The 27,469-nt window shown below is 40.9% G+C and overlaps 3 protein-coding genes across 4 annotated transcripts in view; 2 read left to right on the top strand and 1 right to left on the bottom strand.

Moving 5' to 3' along the window:
* LOC122553097 (protein sel-1 homolog 1-like) overlaps positions 1–5,232 on the top strand; it is a 53,760-nt gene extending 48,528 nt beyond the window's left edge. Inside the window, exons 16-20 of the mRNA XM_087991759.1 lie at positions 965–1,130; positions 1,233–1,307; positions 2,679–2,851; positions 4,327–4,455; positions 5,045–5,232. Of these exons, the coding sequence (XP_087847885.1) occupies positions 965–1,130; positions 1,233–1,307; positions 2,679–2,851; positions 4,327–4,455; positions 5,045–5,164 (663 nt within the window). The 3' untranslated portion in view covers positions 5,165–5,232. The remainder of the gene's footprint in view (positions 1–964; positions 1,131–1,232; positions 1,308–2,678; positions 2,852–4,326; positions 4,456–5,044) is intronic.
* A 908-nt stretch (positions 5,233–6,140) lies between these two features.
* On the bottom strand, positions 6,141–23,859 carry ndufaf5 (NADH:ubiquinone oxidoreductase complex assembly factor 5). 2 transcript variants are annotated; one of them, XM_043696635.2, is made up of 11 exons: positions 23,563–23,859; positions 21,449–21,489; positions 21,219–21,282; positions 19,564–19,611; positions 18,378–18,481; positions 17,706–17,745; positions 14,174–14,371; positions 13,446–13,506; positions 13,009–13,092; positions 11,779–11,861; positions 6,141–6,326 (listed from the first exon to the last, which is right to left on the bottom strand). In XM_043696635.2, the coding sequence occupies exons 1-11, from the start codon at positions 23,803–23,805 to the stop codon at positions 6,240–6,242; spliced, it is 1,053 nt and encodes a 350-aa protein (XP_043552570.1). In that variant the 5' UTR covers positions 23,806–23,859; the 3' UTR covers positions 6,141–6,239. The 2 variants fall into 2 exon arrangements, with proteins under 2 accessions (XP_043552570.1, XP_043552572.1); XM_043696637.2 differs by lacking the exon at positions 11,779–11,861.
* Positions 23,860–24,076: 217 nt separating this feature from the next.
* The window catches only part of esf1 (ESF1 nucleolar pre-rRNA processing protein), a 77,214-nt gene continuing 73,821 nt past the window's right edge, over positions 24,077–27,469 (top strand). The window contains exon 1 of the mRNA XM_043696627.2: positions 24,077–24,210. The gene's annotated coding sequence lies outside the window, so the exon portion shown is untranslated. The remainder of the gene's footprint in view (positions 24,211–27,469) is intronic.

The following is a 27,469-nucleotide window of genomic DNA, read 5'->3' as shown; positions in this document are numbered from 1 at the left end:
ATATATTGGGATTCCTATAGTTCCATGTGCTATAAGATTAGCTTCATCGGCAATCCTGTAAATTGAGGCCTAGTCATTTGTTCACCTTGAAAGCTTGATGCAGAAATAAAGCTGCCTGGCAGGACAGTGGCTAACCTTATCATTGTGTATCCTGCAAACTCACAAACAGGCCACAGGCTAACATTTTTTAATCTGAAAAAAGTATTCGGTCTACCTTAAATTATCCTGCATTGGCAGAGTATCTCAAAAATTTGAACAAGTTAAAGGAGCCTTTTCATACTGCTACTATGCAGTGGTTATTCAGTTGGCATTTCCACTAACAGAATGCTGCCATGAGTCCAAGATGGTGTTCTCACAGTTGAACAAAGTGCAGGTGAGATGCCCAGTACATTGGGTGTATACTGGCTGATCAAATCAAAGAGCTTGTTCCTTCAATTGTTTGTGATAGGAGGAGTTAAGACTGTACTCAACAAAACCATGCATGTAAACATCTAGTTAGAGATGATTCCAGAATTGGACAATTGCGAAACAATTACGAGTGTGCGAATTTAAAATAATTTAAGAGTGTGCTAATCCAATTTAAGATAATCTGTTGAGCTCATAACATGGTTCATTTTTGCTTGCTAGGAGTGACAAAAATTCATATGCACATGCAAAGGATATGTTAAAACCTTTCATCTCCATTAAATTACCAGATATTTGGGAAGCCTGAAGTTCCTTTTTGCAATGACAACACCTCGGCCCTTCTGAGGATATTGCCAACTCCTGCAGTATAAATTGCTGCAATCATTTGAAATTTGACATGGTCTGCTGAAAACAGCAGCTTTGACAACACATCACTCTTTTCAATATTCAATTTTTAAAAATTGAATTAAATTTGGTTTTTATTTCCAAAATTATAACCTTATCCTTCAGTTGACTATTTACTTTTGACCTTTAATGTATCAATGTCTTCCATGTTTAGCTGTATAGGAATGTTTGTGAACGAGGCCAATGGACTGAGAGATTCTTATCTGCATATTTTGCCTACAAGGAGAACAATATCGATTCTGCCTTTCTTCAGTATTTATTCCTTGCCGAGCAAGGATACGAAATGGCTCAAAGCAACGCAGCATACATTCTAGAGTATGGTAGGTTCAGAAACTGAACACATAATCTCTCCAAAAATTCTATCTTTGCATTTTTTCTTTTAAAAAAAGTAAAATCTGTGAAATGTACTGTTGTTTTAATAGAGCAGTCTGCACTCCTCTCACAGATTGATTGCTACCATATGGCTCTGATATACTGGAACCGAGCTGCAGCTCAAGGTACAGATGTATATATAAGGTACATGGCGGAAAACTACTAGTTTATCTGAAAATACAACTGTTAGTTTTGGACATGGTATCTCACAAAGACTCAAGGCACCAGTGGATTATTAGTCCTCTTTATGGGTGTTTGTATAAAAGGTATATATATCAGGAAATGATGGTTTACAAAAAACAACTTGAGTAATTTATGTTGGCCTGGACTCAAGTGATCTATTTCCCTAAACGACTGTTCAAAAGCACATTTTATATGTAGAGTATATATGTAGCATATAATTATTATTTGAATAGCTTTGAAGTTAAGTAAGACTGTTTAGATTTCCCTATTTGGCTGGCTTTGGAGTGATACAATTTTGTTATCAATTCTCTCCACAAACGATGCTGGGTTTCAGTGGGAGGTGACAGTCACAGAGGCAAATTTTGCAACAGAGTAAAGCACATGGATAATCAAAAATTGCTTAGGGGTTTGCTTGCTATGATAACATGATAGTCATTCCACAAGCATATTTAGCTTCTTGTTGTTAGCAATGTGACCAACATGTGCTTAGTGTGATCAATTCTGAAGGTTTTGGTAGCTTTTTCTAAGGTTGTATTAAAAAATATAACCATTTAATAAGACAACATTGGCATTAGTTAATGGTCTTCAATTTCTCCCAAAAGTCCAAGCATGATTATAGTGTAACTGTTAGCAAAGGTACATATTTCAAAAGCACTCACCAGTCACTTCTCAGCCTTGTTCATCTCCATATAACTTTTGTGCTTAGCTGGATGTATCCAATTTCCCCTTCCTACAGCCCAGTCCATCAGGTTCATCAATTATAATGGCGATGTACACTATCTCCCTGCATAGGAGCAGTATCAGTGGAGTGCAGAAAAAAACCCCATGATTTTCAAGTCCCTTTCAATTCTAAAGTCATATTGAACTCAAAACGTTAACTGTTTCTCTCTCCACAGATGTGAGAAGACCTGCAGAGTTTCTCTAGCACTTTTTTTTATTTCACGGTTTGCTCATTGCAGGTCATTTGATTTCTCGCTTTGTTAGTACACAAATTTTAAAAGTTTCCCAAGTTGCAATGTGAACTCTTGCTTGCTTGGTCTGCTCCCTAGAGGGTAAGCTTCTCTTCCACGCCCACCTTCCAGGCTTGGAATTGTTGCTATCCCACCTCCCCTCCCTTTCCTAAACTTGAGAGATTTTGAGTTGACTGAATGTTGTAAGGAAGAGGCATAGGAGACCCAAGTTCTCCAGTTCTGGTAAGGAAATCTTCAAAGCTTATAAGTGAGTTGATATAAATATGGCAAGTCAGTTAATTTATAATCTATGTATAAACATCATGCTTCAATCACATTTTGAAACATTGTTTTGCCCATTAGGTTATTCCTATGCTCGGATTAAACTGGGTGATTATTATTACTATGGCTATGGAACGAATGTGGATTATGAAACAGCTGCAATTCACTATCGCTTAGCTGCAGAACAGCAACACAGTGCACAAGCTATGTTCAATCTAGCATACATGTACGAACATGGTCTTGGGGCAGAGCAGGTAAGGATCAGTCATCTCTCTCTTCCCTGAATGAAAATATACATCATTTTTCAAAGGACCTTAAAGTTATTCATGTAACAAGCACCTTAAAAATAGTCACTGTATAAGAAAATATCACATCTTCAAAACTGTTGCACAAAACATTAAGGGATGTGAGGGGCTACATTTGAAGGTTAAGAACTCTTTTGATGGGGTTAAATGACCTCCAAAATCATAATTTGGAGATGCCGGTGTTGGACTGGGGTGTATAAAGTTAAAAATCACACAACACCAGGTTATAGTCCAACAGGTTTAATTGGAAGCACTAGCTTTCAGAGCGCTGTTCCTTCATCATGTGGTTGTGATGAAGCTGATGAAGGAGCAGTGCTCCGAAAGCTAGTGCTTCCAATTAAATCTGTTGGACTATAACCTGGTGTTGTGTGATTTTTAACTCCAAAATCATATGACTTTTAAAACATTATTCAGCGCACATATGGACTGCCAGTGTTGAATTTATTGGTGTTAGCTACTTGACTTGAGTAGATGAATGATGGATCACCTCAAACCATTGCAGTGCTTGAGGTGACAATGTTCCAACAGAAATGCCAGGCTGTTTTTGTTGTTGTGTAGGATGCAGTGCAACTTAAGTGGGAAAGGGGAAGTTTTTAGGATGGAATTGATGGGCTGTTTGGCCTCTTTCTTGCTTTAACTCTTCTTCAGCGTATACTTAGGCTTTTGGAACAGGCATGTGTTTAAATTACACTAGCTAATGCTTGAATTTGGCACTCTTTAATACTCACCCAATTCAAAAAACCTGAGCCAGAAATTAGAAATATTTCACGTGGGACAAAACCATGTCCTTGCCTTTCTATTCTCATCAATCGTGCTGTTTGTTCCAATGATAAGCCTGGATTCAAAACAGTGACAATAAGATATTGTAAAGGTGTTTTGGATCTTTGTAGTGTCATGACGGTTCCTTCCTCTTTATACAGCTGCTAGAAGTATATCTTTCATATAGAATAACAGTCATTAGCATCCAGTATTATTAATCGATGTAAAATTTTAAAACTCTGCTCAAGCCCATTTTTAAAAATCAGTTTAGTTCGGAGAATGTCACTGTTTTGACAAGGTTGGGATGATAAGGACAGAAGTTTTTTCTTCCAGCGTTTTACACCAGCGTTCCTGGCCAATTAAAGGACCCAACGTCTTCAAAGATTCCAAAGCCTTTCATCTTCACTTCTTCCATTCTACATGTGAATACTGTAGCTGAACAAACATTTCCTGCCATCAATACAGAATTTGATCTGGATTGATCCTGTTCCCCTTTATCTTTCTTGGTTCTGGAACTAGTTTGTAAATGTAATCTCAAAAGATGACCTCTTTACAGGATTGAGAAGGTCACATTTCTTTCATCTATCCTCACTGATAAGTCAAACAAACATTGCAACACCTAACTGAACCTAAATGATATTTCAATAAATTTACATGTTCTTCAGGATCTTCATTTGGCTAAAAGATTCTACGATTTGGCTGCAGAAACCAGTGCAGATGCACAAATACCTGTCTTCCTTGCACTTTGTAAGCTGGGAGCCATAAATCTCATCCATTCTATTCAACATACTAATGTAAGTATCATATAGCATTTCTTGATGTGAAAAAAGTCCTGAGGTGCCATGTGATGGAAATAGGTAGGTGGGGGAGGGGGAGGGTTGGAGCAACATAGTTGGCAAAATTCCTGTTACATTTGCTTATCTCTAAAAGGTTTTTGAGTAATTTTTTAAAAATAGGAAACAGTCTGAGGAATTTTAGGAAATATGATTCAGGTCGCTGAAGCCTGAACCACCACTAAGACTAAAACAACACATAAAAGAGAAATACCCATTTATATAGCAATGATCATCAGATGTCTCAAACCACTTTGCAGTCAAAGGAGTACTTTATAAACTGCAGTCTGTTGTAGCATTGAAAATGTACCCAGAAAAGATTTTATATATCTAAATCTCTGTTTTGAAGAATGCATAGATTTTGGTGTTTATTTGGGTAGATTGTTCATGAAAGCTTTAACAAGGGTATACTTTCAGCAATAGTGCCGTACTTTCAGGAGCAAGAGTTAAATTGAGAGGATTCAGTTAGGGGCGGGGGGGGGGGGAGAAAAAAAACTACTTGATTAGAAACATTGGATTAATAGAAAGGTGTTAACCTTTATCTTTGCAGCTCAGTGCAGTATGGAAACACACAAGTCTGGATCGATTGCTATGGCCTCATTGGGATCTTTTTCTGATAATGATTTTAACTTTACTCCTGGCTGTACTGATGGCCTACAGACATGTCTAGATGACATGCCAAAGAAGTTACATCTAACTTTCAGAGCTGCTGCTTGCTGGTTGCTTCACAAATTTAGATTTTTTGTGAATAACTCTCAGAAGAAATTGATGTAATCACTTAAGGTACAAGTTTCAACACTGTGACATTAAATACAATCAAAATGTCACTGACTTCAGATTGTCATCTTTGTCTTAAGTTGCTCTTTTTATTCATAGTCACAGGCTAAGTAGAGAATATCAGTTTACTTGTTATAAATATGATGCATTAGTAACACAAAGTAATCCTTGCACAATTTGTGTTAATATAACAAATGGTTTAAATATTTAATGAATACAGATATTAATGTTAACTTTCCCATCATTAAACTCTAAAAAAAGTATGAGTTTAAATTTAAATTTAAAATCCAGGAGAGGGACTTTTCATACAGACATGCAGAATTCTCTACTAATGATACAGTATGGAATTTTGACAGGCTTGAATTTCAGCCCCTCAAAAGGAGTATCCATGTAATAGTCAACTGTAAATTTAATCTTGTTTAACTATTACTCAAGTACCTGCAATACTTCTAATTCATTTTAAAATATTCAATTTCAAGTCTTTTAAATTAAGTAATCTCTTTGTGCAGATGGTCCTACTGCAACATAAAGTTATCTTCTATTATTGTAATTACTGTAGACCAAAAGCCAGGTATAAAGCAGCAACATGCTAGCAACTCTATAGTTCATCCCATGAAAATATACATTCATATCTCCGATTCCAGAATAACGTATTCTGGAATAACATGGCTTTAATTCCCTCAAACCGGTGCACTCCAGGTCTCAATCCTGTTATCAGGGAAGTTGAGGACTGAATAAGTACAGTACAAGTCATACAAACTGCTCAATTGTACTTCTTAGCATCTTATAATATTGGCGAAAGGCTGCTCTCCATCTTGGCCAGGATATAAAGCTAGACCCAGTAAGCAATAAAATTCCACTCTGCAATGGACCATATACATTCTTTATTGTTTATATTTATGCAAACCAAATTTGGCATTCTGTTCTTATTTAAATATAAAAGGTTTTGTTTACAATTATTTAAAGCTCTATTTATCCTTCTTTGTCATCAGTTTGGATATATTGCCTAAATCACCAAATGAGAATGTAGCAGAGCCTTTCTGTGCTGGCTTCGCCTGAAAGAAAACACAGACAATGAATGGAGTAAATAATACATTAAGTGACTCCTGTGTACATGAACAGACAAGGTTGTACATACCAAATACACACAATCAATGATACTCAAACATTTCCTCTTCAATATTACTGACTTTCCAAAGAAAAATGTTTAACTTTAGGAAGACAATTTAATTGTACAGTTTAAACAACTAAACTTCCTAAATACCTTCCTCTTTTATTATCTTCAACTGTTTTAAGAAAAATTTGATAATAACATTTCCCAGCTTATTACACTCTTCGCATAACTCACAACCAGCAAAACTTTCTCCTTTGATCAAACTCCTCAATTCCAGTTAATCAAGCTGGCTGTATGTATTCGTAATAATAAAACCGCTGAGAGAGTGTTGTTTTGATTGATAGCATAAATACAGCTAAGACCGGGCACAACTGGATTAAGCACCTGATCGTAAAATGTTTTCCATACAAAATGACAATCACTATTTAAAAACACATGGCTCATATCATTGATTATATAGCAAGATCTAAATCTAAAGTAGTGTGATGTAGTCAATGAATGAATTTTATTTACCTTTTTTGAATGGTTAATGGTACAAAATGTTTTGTAAAGTGTGAAAACTGAACTATTTATAGGATTAAAGCTAACTAAACTGGCAAGTAGCAAGGAAGCATATGTTAACAGGGTTAAGTTAGAAACTCATTATATATTGGACAGAGACAGCATGGATATGAGAGGAAAGACATGATCTGTTCAGAGATTCTGTCCAGCAGGCTAGGTAAAGGTGAACCAGTGAATTTTCAAAAAGCATTCAGTTATACACAGGAGAGTTCTGTGCAAAATTAGGGCTTTTAAGATTAGCATAACATATCAGCATAGTTTGACCTCACTTGGGAGCACTGTGTACAGTTTTAGTTTCCTAAGTTATATACCCACCCAAAAGACAGTGCAACAAAGATTCAACAGAGTTGGTCCTGGGATGAAGGCATTATCCTAAATGGAAAGCTTGAGTAGACTGAGCTATATTCCTTCTGTTTTGGAATAATAAAGATAACCTCATTGAAACATCTGAAATTCTCAGAGTTTGGTTGGGTAAATACTGAGAAGGTACTGCACTCAAACTGGTCAGTCTTGAACTATGGGTCAGTTTCTGGAAAAAGGGACAGCCATTTCAGATGGAGATAAGAAATTTCTTCACTTAGAAGGGTTCTGAATCTTTGAAAGTTGTGAATGCTCAGTTTTTAAGGAAAGATTGACAGACTTTTAAATACTAAAGGAATGAGGGAGATGAATGATGCAGAAAAGTGGAGTTCAGCACAAGTTCTGCCCTGATCTCAATGGATGGCACAACAGGCTTCAAGATCCAAGGACCTGCTTCTACTTCTTCTTATGGTGATTATCAAATATTAACAAAAGCAAGCAAGATAAAGAGAAAAATGAAAACAATGGGGACGGTTTTAATTCATAAAACATTTGTAGGTTGACAGCTTCGGTTTCGCACCCTGACTTACTTTACTATTAGCGCTGAAAATGTGTTGCTGGAAAAGCGCAGCAGGTCAGGCAGCATCCAGGGAACAGGAGAATCGACGTTTCGGGCATAAGCCCTTCTTCAGGGCTTCTATTAGTTGAGTCAGTTTCATGATAGGGAGCAATTTTAACCAAACCTGTCTATGTTTATTTTTAAATACTTTGGGTCTATTTGTTGATTTCACATCAAACTGGTGCCTATTGCTGGCACTGTTCCTCCCAGCTAAGAGGACAGGTGTTGCAATCTGCATGGAGGTTTCTTAACAGAAGCAGCTTTTCTCTACATAATGTGTGAACATGGAAGGAACTGCAGATGCAAACTTGTTGCCGAACAACTGCAGTTGTTAGTTATTTAAGCTACAGTCACAGAGCTTTAAGGCATGTACTCTTTCCACAATTAGCAGTTTGTTAGCAGCAGTTAAAACACTACCACGACAGTCCGGTACATTGAAATATTTAGTTGACTCTGTCATGTTTTCTCACTGACTGATTTAAGAGTGGCAAAACAGGCAGACAAATGGCAAATTAAATGTAATGCAGATAAGTGTTTTGTGTTGCACTTTGATTAGATGACTAAGGAGAGGCTATATAAACAAGATGGATCAATGCTAGCAGGGGTGAAGCCTGGGAAGGGGATGGGGGTATAGATGCACAATGCGTTGAATGTGGCAAGATGAAAAGGTTGATTTTAAAATTAGTACAATCATTTCTAACTCAATATTTATAGTTAAAAGTCACGCAACCCCGAGTTACAGTTCAACAGGTTTATTTGAAAGTACAAGCTTTGGAGCACTGCTCCTTCGTCAGATAGCTAGTTAGACAACTCAGGTAACTCCGAAAGCTTGTACTTTCAAATACACTTGTTGAAATATAACTTGATGTTGTGTGATTTTTAAACTTTGTCCACCCTAGTCCAACACTGGCACCTCCACATTATAATTATAGTAAGTCACTGGCTAGGACCAGAATGGTGTCTATTTCTGGTACCAAACTTTACAAAGAATGTCCACACTTTACAAGTATTATTTGTAGGTAAAAACAATGACTGCAGATGCTGGAAACCAGATTCTGGATTAGTGGTGCTGGAAGAGCACAGCAATTCAGGCAGCATCCGAGGACAGGCAAAATCGACGTTTCGGGCAAAAGCCCTTCATCAGGAATAAAGGCAGAGAGCCTGAAGCATGGAGAGATAAGCTAGAGGAGGGTGGGGGTGGGGAGAGAGTAGCACAGAGTACAATAGGTCATTGGGGAAGGAGATGAAGGTGATAGGTCAGGGAAGAGAGGATGGAGTGGATAGGTGGAAAAGGAGCTGGGCAGGTCGGACAAGTCCAGACAGGTCGAGTTACTGGAGGTTAGAAACTAGGATGAGGTGGGGGAAAGGGGAAATGAGGAAACTGTTGAAATCCACATTGATGCCCTGGGGTTGAAGTGTTCCGAGGCGGAAGATGAGGCGTTCTTCCTCCAGGCGTCTGGTGGTGAGGGAGCGGCGGTGGAGGAGGCCCAGCACCTCCATATCCTCGGCAGAGTGGGAGGGGGAGTTGAAATGTTGAGCCACTGGGCGATTTGGTTGATTGATGCGGGTGTCTCTGAGATGTTCCCTAAAGCGCTCTGCTAGGAGGCGCCCAGTCTCCCCAATGTAGAGGAGACCGCATCGGGAGCAACGGATACAATAGATGATATTAGTGGATGTGCAGGTAAAACCTTGATGGATGTGGAAGGCTCCTTTAGGGCCTTGGATGGAGGTGAGGGAGGTGGTGTGGGCACAGGTTTTACAGTTCCTGCGGTGGCAGGGGAAAGTGCCAGGAGGGGAGGGTGGGTCGTAGGTGGGCGTGGACCTGACCAGGTAGTCACGGAGGGAACGGTCTTTGCAGAAGGCGGAGAGGGGTGGGGAGGGAAATATATCCCTGGTGGTGGGGTCTGTTTGGACGTGGCGGAAATGTCGGCGGATGATTTGGTTTATGCGAAGGTTGGTAGGGTGGAAGGTGAGCACCAGGGGCGTTCTGTCCTTGTTGCGGTTGGAGGGGTTGGGTCTGAGGGCGGAGGTGCGGGATGTGGATGAGATGCGTTGGAGGGCATCTTTAACCACGTGGGAAGGGAAATTGCGGTCTCGAAAGAAGGAGGCCATCTGGTGTGTTCTATGGTGGAACCGCTCCTCCTGGGAGCAGATACGGCGGAGGCGGAGGAATTGGGAATACGGGATGTCCATTTTTGCAAGAGGTAGGGTGGGAAGAGGTGTAATCCAGGTAGCTGTGGGAGTCGGTGGGTTTGTAGAAAATGTCAGTGTCAAGTCGGTCGTCACTGATGGAGATGGAGAGGTCCAGGAAGGGGAGGGAGGTGTCAGAGATGGTCCAGGTAAATTTAAGGTCAGGGTGGAATGTGTTGGTGAAGTTGATGAATTGCTCAACCTCCTCGCGGGAGCACGAGGTGGCGCCAATGCAGTCATCGATGTAGCGGAGGAAGAGGTGGGGAGTGGTGCCAGTGTAATTACGGAAGATCAACTGCTCTACGTAGCCAACAAAGAGACAGGCATAGCTGGGGCCCATACGTGTGCCCATGGCTACCCCTTTGGTCAGGAGGAAGTGGGAGGATTCAAAGGAGAAATTGTTAAGGGTGAGGACCAGTTCGGCCAAACGAATGAGAGTGTCGGTGGAGGGGTACTGTTGGGAACGTCTGGAGAGGAAAAAACGGAGGGCTTGGAGGCCCTGGTCATGGCGGATGGAGGTGTAGAGGGATTGGATATCCATGGTGAAGATGAGGCGTTGGGGGCCGGGGAAACGGAAGTCTTGAAGGAGGTGGAGGGCGTGGGTGGTGTCTCGAACGTATGTGGGGAGTTCCTGGACTAGGGGGGATAGGACAGTGTCGAGGTAGGTAGAGATGAGTTCAGTGGGGCAGGAGCATGCTGAGACAATGGGTCGGCCAGGGTGGTCAGGCTTGTGGATCTTGGGAAGGAGGTAGAACCGGGCAGTGCGGGGTTCCCGGACTATGAGGTTGGAAGCTGTGGGTTGGAGATCTCCTGAGGTGATGAGGTTCTGTATGGTCTGGGAGGTGATGGGGGGTGGGGTCATGGTCAAGGGGACGGTAGGAAGAGGTGTCCTCGAGTTGGCGTTTGGCTTCAGCGATGTAGAGGTCAGTGCGCCAGACTACCACTGCGCCCCTTTGTCCGCTGGCTTGATGGTGAGGTCAGGAATGGAGCAGAGGGATTGGAGGGCTGCGCGTTGTGAGGGTGAGAGGTTGGAGTGTGGGTCGACAGGTTGAGGCGGTTAATGTCCCGGCGGCAGTTGGAAATGAAGAGGTCGAGGGCAGGTAATAGGCCAGCACGGGGTGTCCAGGTGGATGTAGTGTGTTGGAGGTGGGCGAAGGGGTCCTCGGAAGGTGGGCGGGAGTCCTGATTGTGAAAGTAAGCTCGGAGGCGGAGGCGACGGAAGAATTGTTCGATGTCACGGCCTGTATTAAATTCATTGATGCGTGGACGGAGGGGGACAAAGGTGAGTCCTTTGCTAAGGACTGATCGTTCGTCCTCAGTGAGGGGGAGGTCTGGGGGGATGGTGAAAACTCGGCAGGGCTGGGAGCCGGTGTAGGTGTAGAGCTGGGAGTGGGGTCGGAGCCAGTACCTGGAGTGGGTGTGATGGTGGGGGGAATGGGGGTAGAGTCATGAGCAGGGGTAGTGTTCCCCTCGGGGTTCTGGGGGGTGGGGATAGTGACAGTGGGGTCTGTGGGGGGCGTGTCAGCAGAATGCAGGTGAGTGGCGCTGGTGGGGGCGGAGGTGGTGGCAGACATGGCAGTAGGGGTGACGGAAGTCACTGAGCGTGTGGCATCAGTGATGGTGTGAGGGCCGGAAGTGGCTGTGGGAGTGGCCATGATGGGGGCAGAAGTGACATCATCAATCAGCGTGGGGGTGGTAGCTGCATCAGCCTTAATCTACATACCTGAGAGTCATGAGGTTTCCAGCCAATCATGTACAGAATCTGAAATGTTGCTGGCACCGACCCATCATCATTTCCATACATCTCTTCAGAGACAGACAAAAAAGGCAGTGCGTTTCAACATGATTGTTACATACATTCAAGTGTTACTTTAGAATAAAATCAGAAGTCACATGACACCAGGTTATAGTCCAACAGGTTTATTTGAAATCACAAGCTTTCAGAGCGCTGCTCCTTCGTCAAGTGAAGGTCAAATAAACCTATTGGACTACAACCTGGTGTCGTATGGCTTCTGATTTTGTCCACCCCAGTCCAATACCAGCACCTCCACATCATGGCTACTTTAGAATAGATAGCAACAAATAGAAACCATTGCTGGCAAGCTCAGGAGGATAGTTAGTAAACTTCAAAAATAATGGCAAGTTCACAACTCATGCTGTTATTAGTATGGGGTATGGCCAGCAAGTTAAAGGAGAGGGACATGCTGTGTGATCAGTCACCCCACTTTGCTGACTGATTTACACTGTTCCATCATCTGCTTTGCACAATGGCAGCCCACCCTCTACTATCCGATTAGTGATCTAATCTTACCACTATATGTCTTTGGATGAAGGTAAAATTGTAGAATTTCAATTAGAAAAATTCACAGGTTGGATCAAATGCACCATCTAATATTCGGATATGCACAAAAATATTTTAAGTGAACACCCAGATGAAACTGTTGAATTTAAAAAGTATATGGGAAAGAATTCTTTGTGCAAATTACTCCAAATTAACCAGTTTTTTTTTAAAAAAAGGTTTTGAGAACTAAAGCTTAGCTTTACTGTCATTATCCAATGAAGGCTTACCACTCAAGTCTCTCAGCTCAGGTCTAATTAAAAAGCACTCCCAATAAAAGCGACATAGCTTTTCCTGTCCTGCATACGGGTCAGGACCCATGCAAGTCGGCAATTTCAGTCCTCACTTTAACCTACAATTTCAGCCAAGTATCAAGTACTGTATCATTGCAGGCAAGCAAAATGCAGTCAAACTTATTTCAGTAATTTTTAAAAAATTGCAAAGTTTCACTTGATGAAGAGAAGATGAAGAGTTCTTCTAATTGAACTACAACTTTAAACCGAAGCTATTTTCACAATTTGATTTTGTTACTGATAATTTGTGGAACCATTAATAAACAACCTATGTTTCAATTCACACCAAATTCAATTTGAACTCTAACTCTCAGGGTCTCACCTTTGTAAACTGCTGCAGCTGCCAGCATCGTGTCCCTGTGCAACAAAGGTTTCCTGGACCAAGCACAATTGCTCTCCCCCATACCTTAAAATTCAAAGCGAATACAATAAGATAGACTTTAAAAAGAAAATTCTCATCAAGTTTCCAGCATAGACATGATGGGCCAAGTGGCCTATTTGTCCTGTTTCATTCCACAATTGTCTTCGGTGTCGGTATATTGGTACACCTCAACTGAAATGGTTCACAGAGAGCAATAAACAGAAAGCTGTTTCATCGATTTTTAGCAACTTCTGTTGAGTTTACTATTTGTAATTATATTTTTAGAGAATATTTTGGAAATTAAATTTCAAATGACTGAAGTCCTCAATTACACTGCATCCTGTCACTAAATCAGTTTGCATTTAAGTTGTAACAGTGTGACACACATCTATACCCACCTTGCAAGTCCTCCATTACTTCAAAGATTCCTGGATAATTGACCAGGATCTCATCAATGTCCTGTACGAAATGAACAAATGCAGTTTAATATAAAACACTTCTTTTTGATGCAATACTAATATTTAAATAACTGAACCAATCAACTCATATTCTTCCCTTTTTAGTTTCCTAATTTCACAAAGCCAAACAATAATTGTTTAATGTCTGACTAATCTAGAAGGGCAGGCCAGAGGTTTGCTTTTGTTCTCAGTTTAAGCTGAAAGTCCACTGTTTTCTGTTGATGACGAACTCAAACTCACTTATTACCAGCAGACAGTACAAAAATGATTTAGTTTATTTATGGATATACTGTTGTCACTTACGCAAGTAAGGGATTATTGATTAGCTAACAAAGTGTAATAAGACATGACATTAATCTGATGGGGTTAACAAAAAGTTCTTCATCTCAACAAGTTCTTCATCTTACCACCAGGATGAGAGGACATTTAACAAAGACGAGCCATTTTACTCTTGACAGTTGGAAGAAATGACACTATCAGAAGTCAAAGGCCATTTCTCTTGTCTATCTTCTTGGCCAGTGAATTGAGATGGTACGTGATGAAAAAAGTAGGAAATCACTTTTAGCTGCAAAGCAGTTACAGCAGCTAAAAAAGTATTGTATGAATCGTTCAACAGCTCAATTTGTTACACAATTTTTCATAATTAGCAGTGATTTAGTTTGACGTACCACGGTTAGCATAGTAAATCCTGCTTGCGCCAACAGATTTCCCAAGTCTGTAACAGCAGTAAATGGTGATACGTGGGGTGCAAATCCTCCTTCACGCTCCAGTTCTGCCAGCTGTAGAGAGCAACGAAGTTCATATAGTGTCTCCCCTCCCATCATGGCACCAACGAACACTCCATCTGCTTTCAAGGAAGAATGAATCTGCAAAGTGCCGGATAATCAATGTAAACAGTACAGGCACCACAACTGAGAAAACTACAAGCCAGCAAAGTGCATGTCGGTGAAGGTTTTAACCAGATATCCTCACCCAACAATTCTGTAATTTTGGGCTACAAGATGATGAGAAATTAAAACAACCTTGTTCAACATCGTTCCTGTGGAATCTCCTAATGTACCTCATCATTCCGAAACACATAATCCTTGTTTAACACTGCCCTGTTTACTGTTATTTTTGCTTGGGTGTTAGTTCATTTTCAGGGTCTGTTTCTGAGAGTTATGTTGCTAATTTCAGTTTTGAACGTCACTGTATCATCCCAAATCAGTCATCTCACTCGGAAGGTCGGAATGTGGATATAAATTGTGACAACCGGCCCGACAAAACTTGATGTTGCACTGACAAAGGAATTAATAATTGTAATTGCTGAATCACAAACACAACCAGAAATTGTGACTTTGAAAGTTTTGTTTACAACAATTCAAATGTGCTTCTATAGGTCAACTCTGAATTCAAATACAACTGTTATATAAAGCTGTGGCATTGAAAATATCCCAGATAAAATTCTGAATTGCAGATATTTTATCTTTTAGTTATTTTTGGTGTTATTGTCACTTATAAATAACATTACCATTGATTCTAAAAGATTTTCATCAAATATTCTTTTACTTGTAAAGAATATTGCTTGCCAGTGAGATTTTTCATTGATCCACGAGATGTAGGTGTCTACGGCTGAGCCAGCATTTATTGACCATCCCAAAGTGTCCTGGAGAAGGTAGTGGCATGCTGCCTTCTTGAACCACTGCAGTCCTTGAGGTTCGGGGGACACAGTGTTGTTTGGAAGATTGGGCTGAGGACATCCTCTGAGGAATTCCTGCAGAGGTATCCTGGATTGATTTCCAACCATCACAATCATCTTCCTTCGTGCTCAATATGAATCTAGCCAGGGGAACATTTTCACCTAGATTTCTGTTGACTCCAATTTTGCTAGGGCTCCTTGATGCCATACTCAATTAAATGCTGCTTTGACATCAAGGGCAGTCACTCTCACCTCACCCGTAGAATTCAACTCTTTTGTCCATGTTTAAGCCAAAGTTGCAATGTGGATAAGAGCTGAGTGGCTCTGGCAGAACTGAAATCAAGTGACAGTGAGAAGGTTATTCCTTTCCCAGTGTCACTTAATAGCACTAATGATCACCTCTCCCACCAGTTTTCCGACACCAAGAGTTGATAGGGCAGTAATTAGCCAGGTTGGATTTGTCCTGTTTTTGTGCTCAGGACATACCTAGGCAATTTCCCTCATTTTCAGGTGGACACCAGTGTTGTAGCTGTTGGAGCAGCTTGACTAGGGGGTTGGCCCCAGTTCTGTGCCACAAGCCTTCAGTACAATCACTGCAGAGTTGTTATAGCTAATAGCTTTTTCAGTATCCAGTATCTTCAGCTGTTTTTTTTAAAAATAGCACATGGAACGAATTGAATTTTCGATGGCTAGCATGTGTGATGCTGGGGAGCTTGGGAAGAGACCTGAAGACAGATACGAACACTTCCACTTTACCTTTTGCACTGATGTGTTGGACTCTCCAATCATTGAAACTGGGATATTAGTGGAGCCTCCTCCACCTTCAGTGAATTACCTCATTGTCCACTACCATTCACCACTTGATTTGACAATATTCAGAACTGAGAGCGTGATTAAGTGGGAAAGTGGAGTTGAGGAGTATCATATCAGTCATGATCACAATGAAAGAAAGAATATTCCTGATGGGTCGATGGCACTTCTGCTCCAAATCTTGTGACATAAGCAAGAACACCTGCTTCTGACCCCAGTCAGATCTCTTTCAAACTGAACCCAAGAAACTTTTTAACTAAATTGAAATAATTGCTCATCTTAGACTCTGTTAAGCTCATGGTTTTACATTTTTTCTCTCCAATAATAAAGTTGCCACTGAATAAATAAACTTACATTAACACTCCAGGAAGCAGTACATGGCTAAAAACCATGATTCTCATTAAGAGTGACTGAGTTAATTTGTAAACCCCTTCACAAAAATTGATAAATACCCATATGCCACTCATTTAAAATTTAAACTATAAGTAGATATAATTCATACACCTTTCACCATAATTTATAAATGTGATTATTCATGTATTTTCAATTCTAATGTATAAACAGTGTATCCACAGTGAAAAAGCAGAAAAGTGAAGATCAGGATTATCGGGTCAGCCATAATCTCATTGAATGCGAGAGCAGACTCGATGGGCTGAATGGCCAGCTCTGCTCTATTGTGGTCTTAGAATTTTTGAATAGACAATAAAGTTGAACTGAACTGAATAGATTGAATTCCAGTCTCCTAACATTCACAATTTACAAACCTTATCCTGTTTAAATTTCTTAATGGACTAGCTCTTCCTGTAACTGCTTCCAGTCCTAAACCCACTACCCCATGAGAACGTATACCTTATACTATGGCCTCTTTTTTTCCCTCCCTTCCTTTGATACCATCATTCCTTCCATGCACCTCTATGCAAAATCTTGATTTTGTGTAAGCTTTCATTCATATCTCAAATGGGTTTCCCTCTTTGAATCATTATGAACAACTTGTTAAATATGATATACATCACACAGTTATTTTAATAGCCCACCCTATTAGACTGGTCACTTCTCTTTCTTATCACAAATGTGAAACCTTGTCCAAACCATAGTTAGATGCACAGCCAACTGTGTATTTTTTATCAAAACAGACAGAATCCTAAAACAATACCATTTCAGGAAAGTAAAATGGGTGAGACCACTTTCACAGATGTGTTCTCCTGTTGACAAATACAAAATATGAAGAATTGGTTGTCCGTATGTGCATTCCCTTTTGGGAAAAGTGAAAGCACTATCCCAGGAAACTAATGTTAGATGATAAGTGGACTGAATGTTTATTCAAATCAAATAAAGATGAATGATTTTGATCACAGATGTAACAAATATAAAGCATTGGGCTATAACATCTTTATATGGCTTGTCAGAATAGAAACAAGGCCAAAATGTTACTTCTGTCACTTTCTATGCTTCATTGCTACATGCCGATGGATCATAATTATAGATTGTTGTTTTCGAGATTATAACACAAGTAACATAATGATGGTTGCTTATATAGAACTGAATGTGTTTATACAAAAAAGATTGATCTCTCGGAAACACTGAAATCACAATTACAAAATCATGTTATTAAGATTACCTATTAAACACGATTTTCAAAACCAACATTAGTTAAGCAATAAAAGTATAGTCAATTTGTTTTGGATCTTCTCATTTAGGGAAGGTAATCTCACCTGTTTGAATGCACGAGGGAGGTCATTAACCCAATGCAAACTAGAAATAAGAGAAACAGATTTTAATAAACGTTGTTTTCAATCTTTTCAATTACAAGTAATCTGGGATGAATTTGGTTTTCAATTGTCTATCAATTTAAATCAAATGCTTTTGTAAAATTGAAATCTATATCCTTTGCAAATCACACCTCCATCTTTGAAGATGCAGAGGCGATCTTATTGAAATATATAACAGCTTGACAGGTTAAACACAGAGGTTGCTTCCCCTAATGGCAGTCTGGGACTGGAACGGAATTAAGGGGCATCAATTTAAAATAGAAATGAGGAGGAATTTCTTCTCTCAGATGGGTTTGAGTTTCTTTGGAATTCCATGCGACCCAGAGCTGTGGGGCCAGAGTCTTTATGTATATTTAAGGCTGAGACAGATGGATTTGTGATCAATTGAGCAATCATGGGTTACTGCGAAAGGGCAGGAATGTGGATCAGCCATTATTCTATTGAATGGTGGAATAGGCTTGAGGAATGAACAGCCTAACCCTTTTCTATTTCTTATGATCTTGATTGCACAGTATTATGTCAACACTATCATAAGGATTTAACTATACCCATGGGAACCAGTCAGTTGGTTTTACTCAGTTTGCTGAGGTTGTTCAAAAATCACACTTCATGTACCTTAAACTGCTAAGAATGAGGTCAAATGTGTTTTCCTTGAAGGGAAGAAACTCTTCATCTGCTAAGACACGATAGGTGGGAATTTCAGTCTTAACTGGATGTTTCTGTAAAACAACATTTAAACCACAAGTTACAAAATTAGAACTGTCCAACTGGTACAGTTATTAAGGGAACAAACCTGCACCATACAATTAACTCAACACTATTTCAATTTCCTCACAGTTCCTTCCTTGAAAGTTTGCACTGCCTGATTGATATTATGTAACTACAAAGCTGAAAAACATTTTTATTTAATTTAAGAGCTCCCGTCTCACTGAGGAGGCCTCAGATCAATACAAATCCAGTAATCTGCTTTGAAAACACTGCTTGATTTTTGTCAACTGCGACAAATTCCACCACAGCAGCTGAGACAATCCACAACATTCTAAAACAATTAATCACTAAGCGATGGTCTAGTGATATTGCCAGTACACTAGTAATCCAGAGACCCTGCTGACGTTCTGCAATCCAGGTTTAAATCCCACCATGACAGATTGTGGAATTTGAACAAAATATATCTGGAATTAAGAGTATAATGATAACGATGACACTGTTGATTGTTGGAAAAATCTATCTGGTTCAGTAATATCTTTGAGGAAAGATAATTACCATCCCTATCTGGTCTGGCCTACGTGTGACTCCACAGCTGATAAATTAGAGATGAACAATAAATGCTGCACTAGCAGTGGATGAATACAAAAGCTTTCTATTTTGTACCTCCTTAATTTCTTTCAACTAATAATTCTTGGGCTCAGTATTCCAGAAGCTTGGTCATTGCTTCCAACAGTATAGTGGGGAGCAGTAGGTCTGTGAACTGACGCAGAGATCAAAACAGCCTTTGTTTCCAATTTAACAATGGGAAAGTGGAAGATAATGACTTTGTTTGCGAGTTGAGAGAAAATATTCCCTTCAGTTTAGAAGTCATATGTTTACACTGAATGTCTCGACATCAAAAGGACTGCACCGGTTCGAGAAGCTCGGCTCACCACTGCATTGTCAAGGACAAAAAGAAATGGGAAATAAACGCTAGTTCTAGCCAGTGAAGGCAATACCCTCTGAATAAAATCACAATTGAGGGTATAATCGTTATACATTTCACTAAAGTCTGAGTAAAACACAGCATAAAGAAATCCATTGGTGTACTTACCAAAACATTGTCTGCAATATCAACTTGAAAGAGCGTTTGAACTGTTTCCTGAAATGAAACAAGTAGAAAACTCAAACTAATTTTTCTTTTACACAGAATTACTCCAATCTATTCACTGTTCTGAATAATAGGTTCCGTTAGGGGTATCGGAATTTCTGTGAACTATAAAGGTTTTATTCAATTGACAAAAAGAGACCTAAATATAAATTTAGATTCTCAGATGTAAGAAATGCTTCAGTTTTATAAGAATGAGTCATAGAGTTGTACAGCACAGAAACAAACCTTCGGTCCAACTTGTCCATGTTGACCAGATATTCTAAATTAATTTCATCCCATCTGCCAGCATATGGCCCATATCCCTCTAAACCCTTCCTACTGACACACCCATCCAGATGCCTCTTAAATATTGTAAACGTACCAGCCTCGTCCACCTCCTCTGGCAGTTCATTCCACACACACCACCCTCTGCATGAAAATGTTGTCCTTTAGGTTTCTTTGAAATCTTTCTCCCCTCACCTTGTATTTATGACCTCTAGCTTTTTTTTGGGAGGGGGGGGGGGTGCTATTCACCCTCTCCATGCCCCTCATGATTTTATAAACCTCTACGGTAACCCCTCAGTCTCCGACACTCCAGGGAAAACAGTGCTAGCTTATTCAGCATCTCCCCATAGCTCACCCTCCAACCCTGCCAACATCCTTGTAAATCTTTTCTGAACCCTTTAAAGTTTCACAACGTCCTTCCAAAAGGAGGGAGACCAGATCTGAACGCAGTATTCCAAAAATGGCCTAAACAATGTTCAAGAGTTTGATTCATTTATGGTCACATAGAGAACAGCTGGTGTAATATTAGACACCCTGACTAAACCAGAGTTTAATGGCAGTGTTGTAGCTCAGGACAGTTCATACAAAGACATAATAAGTGGAGAATTACAGAAGTCTGATACCACAAAAAATTGTGCAGAACTTCTGGTGTAAGAACTAGAAAGTTAAAGTGTGATATCAGGTGGAATTCAAATTTAACTCAGAAACCAGCCTAAACTGTACCAACCAGCAAGCACAACTACATCACATATCATTTTGGAAGGCTGCAATAACCCAACTGCTCATATTTTCTACACTCTAAGAGCTACAAATTTTAAACCATTTTTTAATACAGGAAAAAGGAGAAACTTTAAAATGGTATGTGATTTAAATAGGCACCATTGGAGTGCAGTGGATAGCATTCTGACTCTGAGCCAGAAGCTCTGGGTTCAAGTCCAACGGCCAAGGAAGGTGTGATCACTATGTAGCCAAGTAGATCAACTTTCAACTTGCAAATGCTACCAACACATGTCAGTGCAGTCGCGGGCAGTAAGAGTGGGCAAGGCGTCTCCCTGGTTATCCCGATCAGCCATGTGATGGAAAGAACCTTGAAGCATCTTGCTTCAGATTGGTGGTGACATCACGGGATTTGATCCTAGTCTGCCTGGATAGATTTGGGACCTGGCTCTTTGCCCTTCCTGTGGTGGGGATCACAGCACTGTGGGTCAGACCTTCCTTTGGGCAGAGAACTAAAGATGATACAACTTAAAACCAGATCTGCAATGAGAATGAACATTTATACATCGCCTTCAGATTTAAAATAAAGTATTTGCCACTATCTGAGCTAATGTTACCTTGTTTAGATTTTCTGCTATATAGCCTTTTCCGCAACCAATGTCCAATGCAAGGGGAAAAGTTCTAAAGCAAAACAAAATTAAATCACACATACATAAAATTTCCAACAAAATTGTGCTAGCATTTGAACTGGAAGACAGAGAAAGATTAGAAGGTTGAGCACACTGCAGATATACAAAATACTGAACTAGTCATTACTGAAGAGATAACACAATGATGTCAAACTTACCTTACAATATCAAAAACACGGTCCACAACTCTGCTTCCAACCTGCACAATTGCAAAATTATTGTGATCTAGAGGATATAAAAAGATAGCTCATGACTGCAACTTAAATATAAAGAAACGGTTTGCTTCATAATCGATCAGCCATGATCTAACTGAATGGCAGAACCAGACTCGAGGGGCCAAATGGCCTGTTCCTCTCTTACAGGCTTCATCCAGTAAATCCCAACCCCCTCACCTCTCCCAGGTTTTCGTACAAGATGTAGGTGCAAGTGTGTCTCCGTTCCCCCCCATCCCCTACCTACTCCCTGCAAACAGATAATTTCATTTCCTCTGGTGATCTCTCAAATTAGAAGCTTTCAGGTCAGGCACTTTCCAACCGAATATTTTATATCTGCTTCCAGAATGCATAAAGTAGGGGTTAAGGCTAGACCTGGCAGAACAAACACAATGGATCAAATAGCCTACTCCTCACCCTATTCCTTACAGACTTATTTTCAGTTATGATCAGTATAACATCAAAACTAGAGTCATGTTTTAAGCAGACTATCCCAAGGGTATCAAAGAGTCAAGCATTTACATAATTCCTTTAACAAAATGAAATATCACAGGAACATTAAGACAAAATATGACACCATGCTATATAAGGATTTAGTCAAAAGGCAGACTATTGTTTAAGTAGACAGAGAGAGGCTCTCAAAAAGCAAACAGCCATCTGGTTGTTCTTCTGAATATAACATAAATTTAACTTACAAGCACACCAAGTGTTTAATAAAGCAAAAGGAATTTTGCTTTCCAATGTGAGGGAACTGAATATTAAAACAATGAGAAAGTCTCGTTCCAACCGCACAAGGTGTTGGTACGGCTGCATCTGCAGTATGTGCACAGTTTTGATCCTTGTGTTTAAAACTGGATATATTGACATTGGAGGAGTTCAAAAGAGATTCACTAGGTTGGGATGAATGGGTTGCCTTATCCAGAATGGCTAAACAGGTTAGGTCTTTATTCATTACAATTTAAAAGAATGAGGGATGACCTCATTGAAACATACAAGATTCTGAGGGGGCTTGATACGTAGGTATTGAGAATTTCCACTAGTGGGGTAATCTCAAATTACGGAACATAATTACAGTTTCCTCCCACAATCCAAAGATGTGCAGGTCAGGTGATTGGCCATGCTAAATTGCCCAAAGTGTTAGGTGCATTAGTCAGGTGGGTTACTCTTCAGAGGGTCGGTGTGGACTTGTTGGGCCAAAGGGCCTGTTTCCACACTGTAGGGAATCTAATCTAATTTAAAACTGAGATGAGAAAGAATTTCTTCTCGTAGAGGGTAATTAATGTCTGAATTCTCTACACCAGACAATTGTGGAGGTAGATCACAGGAAGTATTTAAAGAGGATGCAGATAGATTTTAAAAAAATAGCAGGATTGAGGGCAGATCAGTCAGGGTTTGATTGACTACTGCTGCTTCTATTTCTACTGCTTTTTGGACAATGTGACCAAAATCTAGGTCAAGAAGGCAGACTTTAATGAGTGCCTTAAAGGAGGAGAGTGAATTTCAGTGCTGCGGGACCATACAGCTGAAGGCATACCCCTTAATGAAGTGTCTAAAATCAGGGAGGCTGAAGGGGCCAGAAAGAGAGCAACGCAGGGGGTTTTGGGTCTGGAAGAGGTGCCACAGACGGGGAAGAACAAGGCTATGGAGGGATTTGAGGAGAATTTAAAATTGAGACCAATGCTTGACTGGGGATCAATGAGGGTTAAAAGGTGATGAAAGGCAAACAGGATGAGGGCATATGATTCCAGATCTGTCGGAGACTGACTCAATTCTTTTAACTGCCATCTGACAAGGCTGAGTGACAACTGAAGGGCAATTAGGGTTGGACTCTTAATACTGACCATACCAATAATGTCTACATTCCACAAACGAATGAAGAGTTGAGATCCCATGAATGGCAGGAACAGGTCAGAGGGGCTAAATGGCCTCATTTCTAATGAATGAGTGTGAAGAGATATTTCAGCCATAGCTTACACCAAGCGAGCAACTTGTACTATTGGTTTTAAGTGTTACTTAATGCCTACATATCGTTGTAAAACGTGATTTATTAATGTGCAAACCTCCTCTTTCAGATAATCATATTTTCCGCTTTCGGGGAGGGAGGACGCCCAGTTTTTCTGCCGCCGTTTCATCTTTCTGTCAAACACGTTCATCGGGCTGTCGAACCTCGATGACCAAGGCCGCCAGCCGGTGGAGCGGGCGATGCTCCCGGAGCCCGAAGGATGGCCGAGGCTGGAGAAAAACCAGAGGCACCCATCATACCGGGCGGGCCAGCAGCGGAGTCGGCAGGGAATCCCGCTCATCTATCCCCAGGGCGCCGACTGAGTTGGGGGGGGGGTGGGGGAAGGCCGCGGAAAGCGTGACGGTAACACTGGCGCCCTTCCCTCTGTCCTTTCTCTCCCGCTCTCCGGGAGCTGCGACCGGATATAAACTCACCCGAGCCTCCCCGCCGACTGGAAGGAGCTGAGCACGCCAGCACGGCGCATGCGCCTGGCGACCCCGACCGAACCATTCACCACGGATAGGAGAGGAGAGGGGGGTTTTCAGGGAGAGAGGCGGTCGGTGTCGGAAGAGGTTGAGCGGAGCTGGAAACTAATCACCCCCCCCTCTCCCCGCCACGGTGGAAGAGGTGCCGTAAGCTTGAGCACGCCCCCGGGTGGAGGTGAAGGGTCAGGGGACACTGGCCTGGGGTTGCACGCGGATCTGAGGTGGGTACGCGCGATATGGGCACACGGCTGGTTGCCCAGCGACTATGCCCTTTCCCTTGGCCGAGCGGTACTGTCAGCGCCTGGTGAAACTGGGGTGGCGGGTTCGAATCCAACTGGGGGGCGGCGGGAGGATATAATTAAATTCTAGTGGTATTGCTATTCTAGGCCCTCCTGTTCACCCAGGGCGATCAGTAAGAGTAAATGGGTGGAGTTTGAGACCAAGTCACTCTAGTGGCAGATGCAGTCCCAACATTTAAAGGATTGTGGATGTGAAAGGTTAGAGGGATATGGGTTAAACAAAGGTCCCTGGGACTAGTTCATACCAGGGAACCTGGTTGGCACAGACGAGTTGGAACGAAGGACGTAGAGGAAATATCTCGACAGTACTGAAAGAGCTCATGGAATTTGGGAGGTGATGTGAGTGAGGACATTTTAGAAATTGTTGTTTGAGATGGGAGAATAAGACTTGCTGAGGGGTGTTGGATCGGACATGATTTCATTGAAATGCTGGAGCAGGTATGATGGGGTCCTATGTCTTATGGGTATACCCAGCCCGACGTGGCAATGCTTACATTATCCTCTGCAATATAACGATGTGGGTGTGGATATGATGATGTTGAAGAATCCAACAGACATTTATTACAACTATCGTAGAGTCAAACAGGACAGAAACAGACCCTTTGGTCCAACTCGTAAATGCTGACTAGAAATCCTAAACTGTCCCAGTCCCATTTGCCAGCATTTGATCCATATTTCTCTAAAACCTTCCAATTCATATACCCATCCAGATACCTTTTAAATGTTGTAATTGTACCAGCCTCCACCATTTCCTCTGGCAGCTCATTCCGTACATGCACCACCCTCTGCATGAAAAAGTTATCTCTCGGGTCCTTTTTTAAATGTTTCCCCTCTCACCTTAAACCTTTGCCCTCTAGTTTTGGAGTCCTTGAGGAAAAGACCTTGGCTGTTTACCCTATCCATGCCCCTCATGATTTTATATAGGTCACCCTCCCAGCCTACAGTGCTCCAGGGAAAATAAAGCCCCAGCCTATTCAGCCTCTCCCTGTCGGTCAAACATTATGTAGAAACATTACATTCACACATAAATGGACAAAATTAAGGTATTAATTATAACATAGGGACATGCTTCCAGTAGAATCCTATGGTTCAAATGATCCTGGGATAATATGAACTATAAGATTGTTATACTCTAAGGTCACTTGTGAAATAAAGGTGTACTGAAAGACTCATCTTCAGATATAACACAATAATATGGATGTAGGAGTAGAATTTTGGATGACCTTAAAGTTAGAAACTAGAACGAAGGTTGAAGTGGGTGGTGTCATGCTGGAATATTGGTAAGTCTGTTTTGGATATCTAATTTCAGAAGTTGCACGACACCAGGTTATAGTCCAACCTGATGAAGGAGCAGCACTCTGAAAGCTTGAGCATTCAAATACGCTTGTTGGACTATAACCTCATGTCGTGTGATTTCTGACTTTGTCCACCCACCCCAGTCCAACACTGGTCCCATTACATCTTGGATAAATAATAAAGAAGATGGTAGATGAGATTTAGAAATTAAAAGAATTGTTGAGCTCGCCAAAAATAAAAGCAAAATGCTGTGGGTGCTGGAAATCTGAAACAAACATAGAGCTTTCTATTTGAGGGCAATATAGAGGGCAGCAGAAAGCAGCATTAGTGAGACATAGTTAGCTGATGGATGGAATAGAGTGATTGCAGAGGAGTGAGGCTGGTGTTGGATGGATGATCACAATATACTGTTGATAGCAGATCTGGTAGGAGCAGCTACCAACAACAAGCAAGGGGAAGCTGGAATGTTGATCAGGAGTGCATTGGGAACAGTTAGATCTGGAGGTAGAGAAAGCATAAGTGAGGGTGTACGTAGATGAGCTAAGGCAGGGTTGGATAGTGGGGATACGATGGCCTAGTGATATTGTCACTGGACTGTTAAACCAGAGACCCAGATAACATTCCAGGCACCTGTGTTCGAATCCCAAGATGGTAGATGTTGGAATATCTGGAACTGAACACCTGCTTTCTGCCCTATATTTTGTATAATTTGGAATTAAGAATCTAATGACTACTACTATAAATCCATTGCCACTTGTTGGGAAAAACCTATCTGGTTCGTTAATGTCCTGTAGGCAAGGAAGTCTGCCATCCTTACCTGGACTGGCCTACATGTGAATCCAGACCCACAACAATGGGGTTGACTCTCAAATGCCCTTTGGGCAATTAGGGATGGGCAATGAATTCTGCCTGGCCAGTGACTCCCTCATCCTGTTAAAGAATAATGAAACAGTAACGGTCGATACCTGCATCTCATAAAGATCATGAGAGAAGTATTGAAAGTAAACCAAGCAATTCATGATTTGGCAATGACAATGACCTCGCAAAACTCGCTAATGACAATCATACTTTTACACTACAGAATTAACTGAATAGTTTATTCAGTGACAGAGAAACCATCAAATGTTGTTCCAGCTCCAGTTACAGCAAATGACTTACAGCACAAAAAACCAATAAATACTATAAGCATTGGCAAACTTTCAGCAGGTCAGGTAACATTGATAATGAGAGAAAGAGAGTTATCAATTTGACGATCTTTTGTTAAAACTGACGAGTTGTGTTGCTCTGTTCACTGATGCTGCCTGACCTGCTGAGTGTTTCCAACATTTCTATTAATATTTGCCCAAAATTGGAAATATATGGTTTTCAAAGCAACAGTTGACATACAGTGCTTTTTGTATATCAATCGGCAGTTGTTATTTTTGTCTGCCCATATAGATCAATGGGGCATTCATCAACAAGACGTCTTTTTGGGAATATTTCTGTGGAGTTTTCCACAGTAATCTTCTTATAACTATCACAGCCAAGGCAGAGCTGCTTTTGGGCATTGTGGACATTTGAAATACTGCAAAGTGGACCTCAGCAATAGGTCTAACTGGTGGAAGGACAAGCTAATAACAGTGATTTTACACAAGGCAGGTTCCAGATTTAATTAACAGGCACTATGGCCATGTAGAGCTTAATGCAAATAAGATCATTTTTGCCAACTATTTGATATTGTCGAAAATGTGACGCTGGAAAAACACAGGTCAGGCAGCATCTGAGGAGCAGGAGAATCGACATTTCGGGCATAAGCCCTTCATAAGCAATTGTCAAGGGACTGCATGTATAAAGGCTTGGTAGTAGATTGCCTGTTCTTAGTTGGGATTTCATTGGAAGGTGCTGT

Source organism: Chiloscyllium plagiosum, unplaced genomic scaffold (genome assembly GCF_037043375.1).
Source record: "Chiloscyllium plagiosum isolate Xiang-an unplaced genomic scaffold, Cpla_swu_hap1 HiC_scaffold_10, whole genome shotgun sequence".
Taxonomy (NCBI): Eukaryota; Metazoa; Chordata; class Chondrichthyes; order Orectolobiformes; family Hemiscylliidae; genus Chiloscyllium; species Chiloscyllium plagiosum.
The sequence above is the reverse complement of the archived record's forward strand: the minus strand, read 5'-3'. Positions and strand labels throughout refer to the sequence as shown.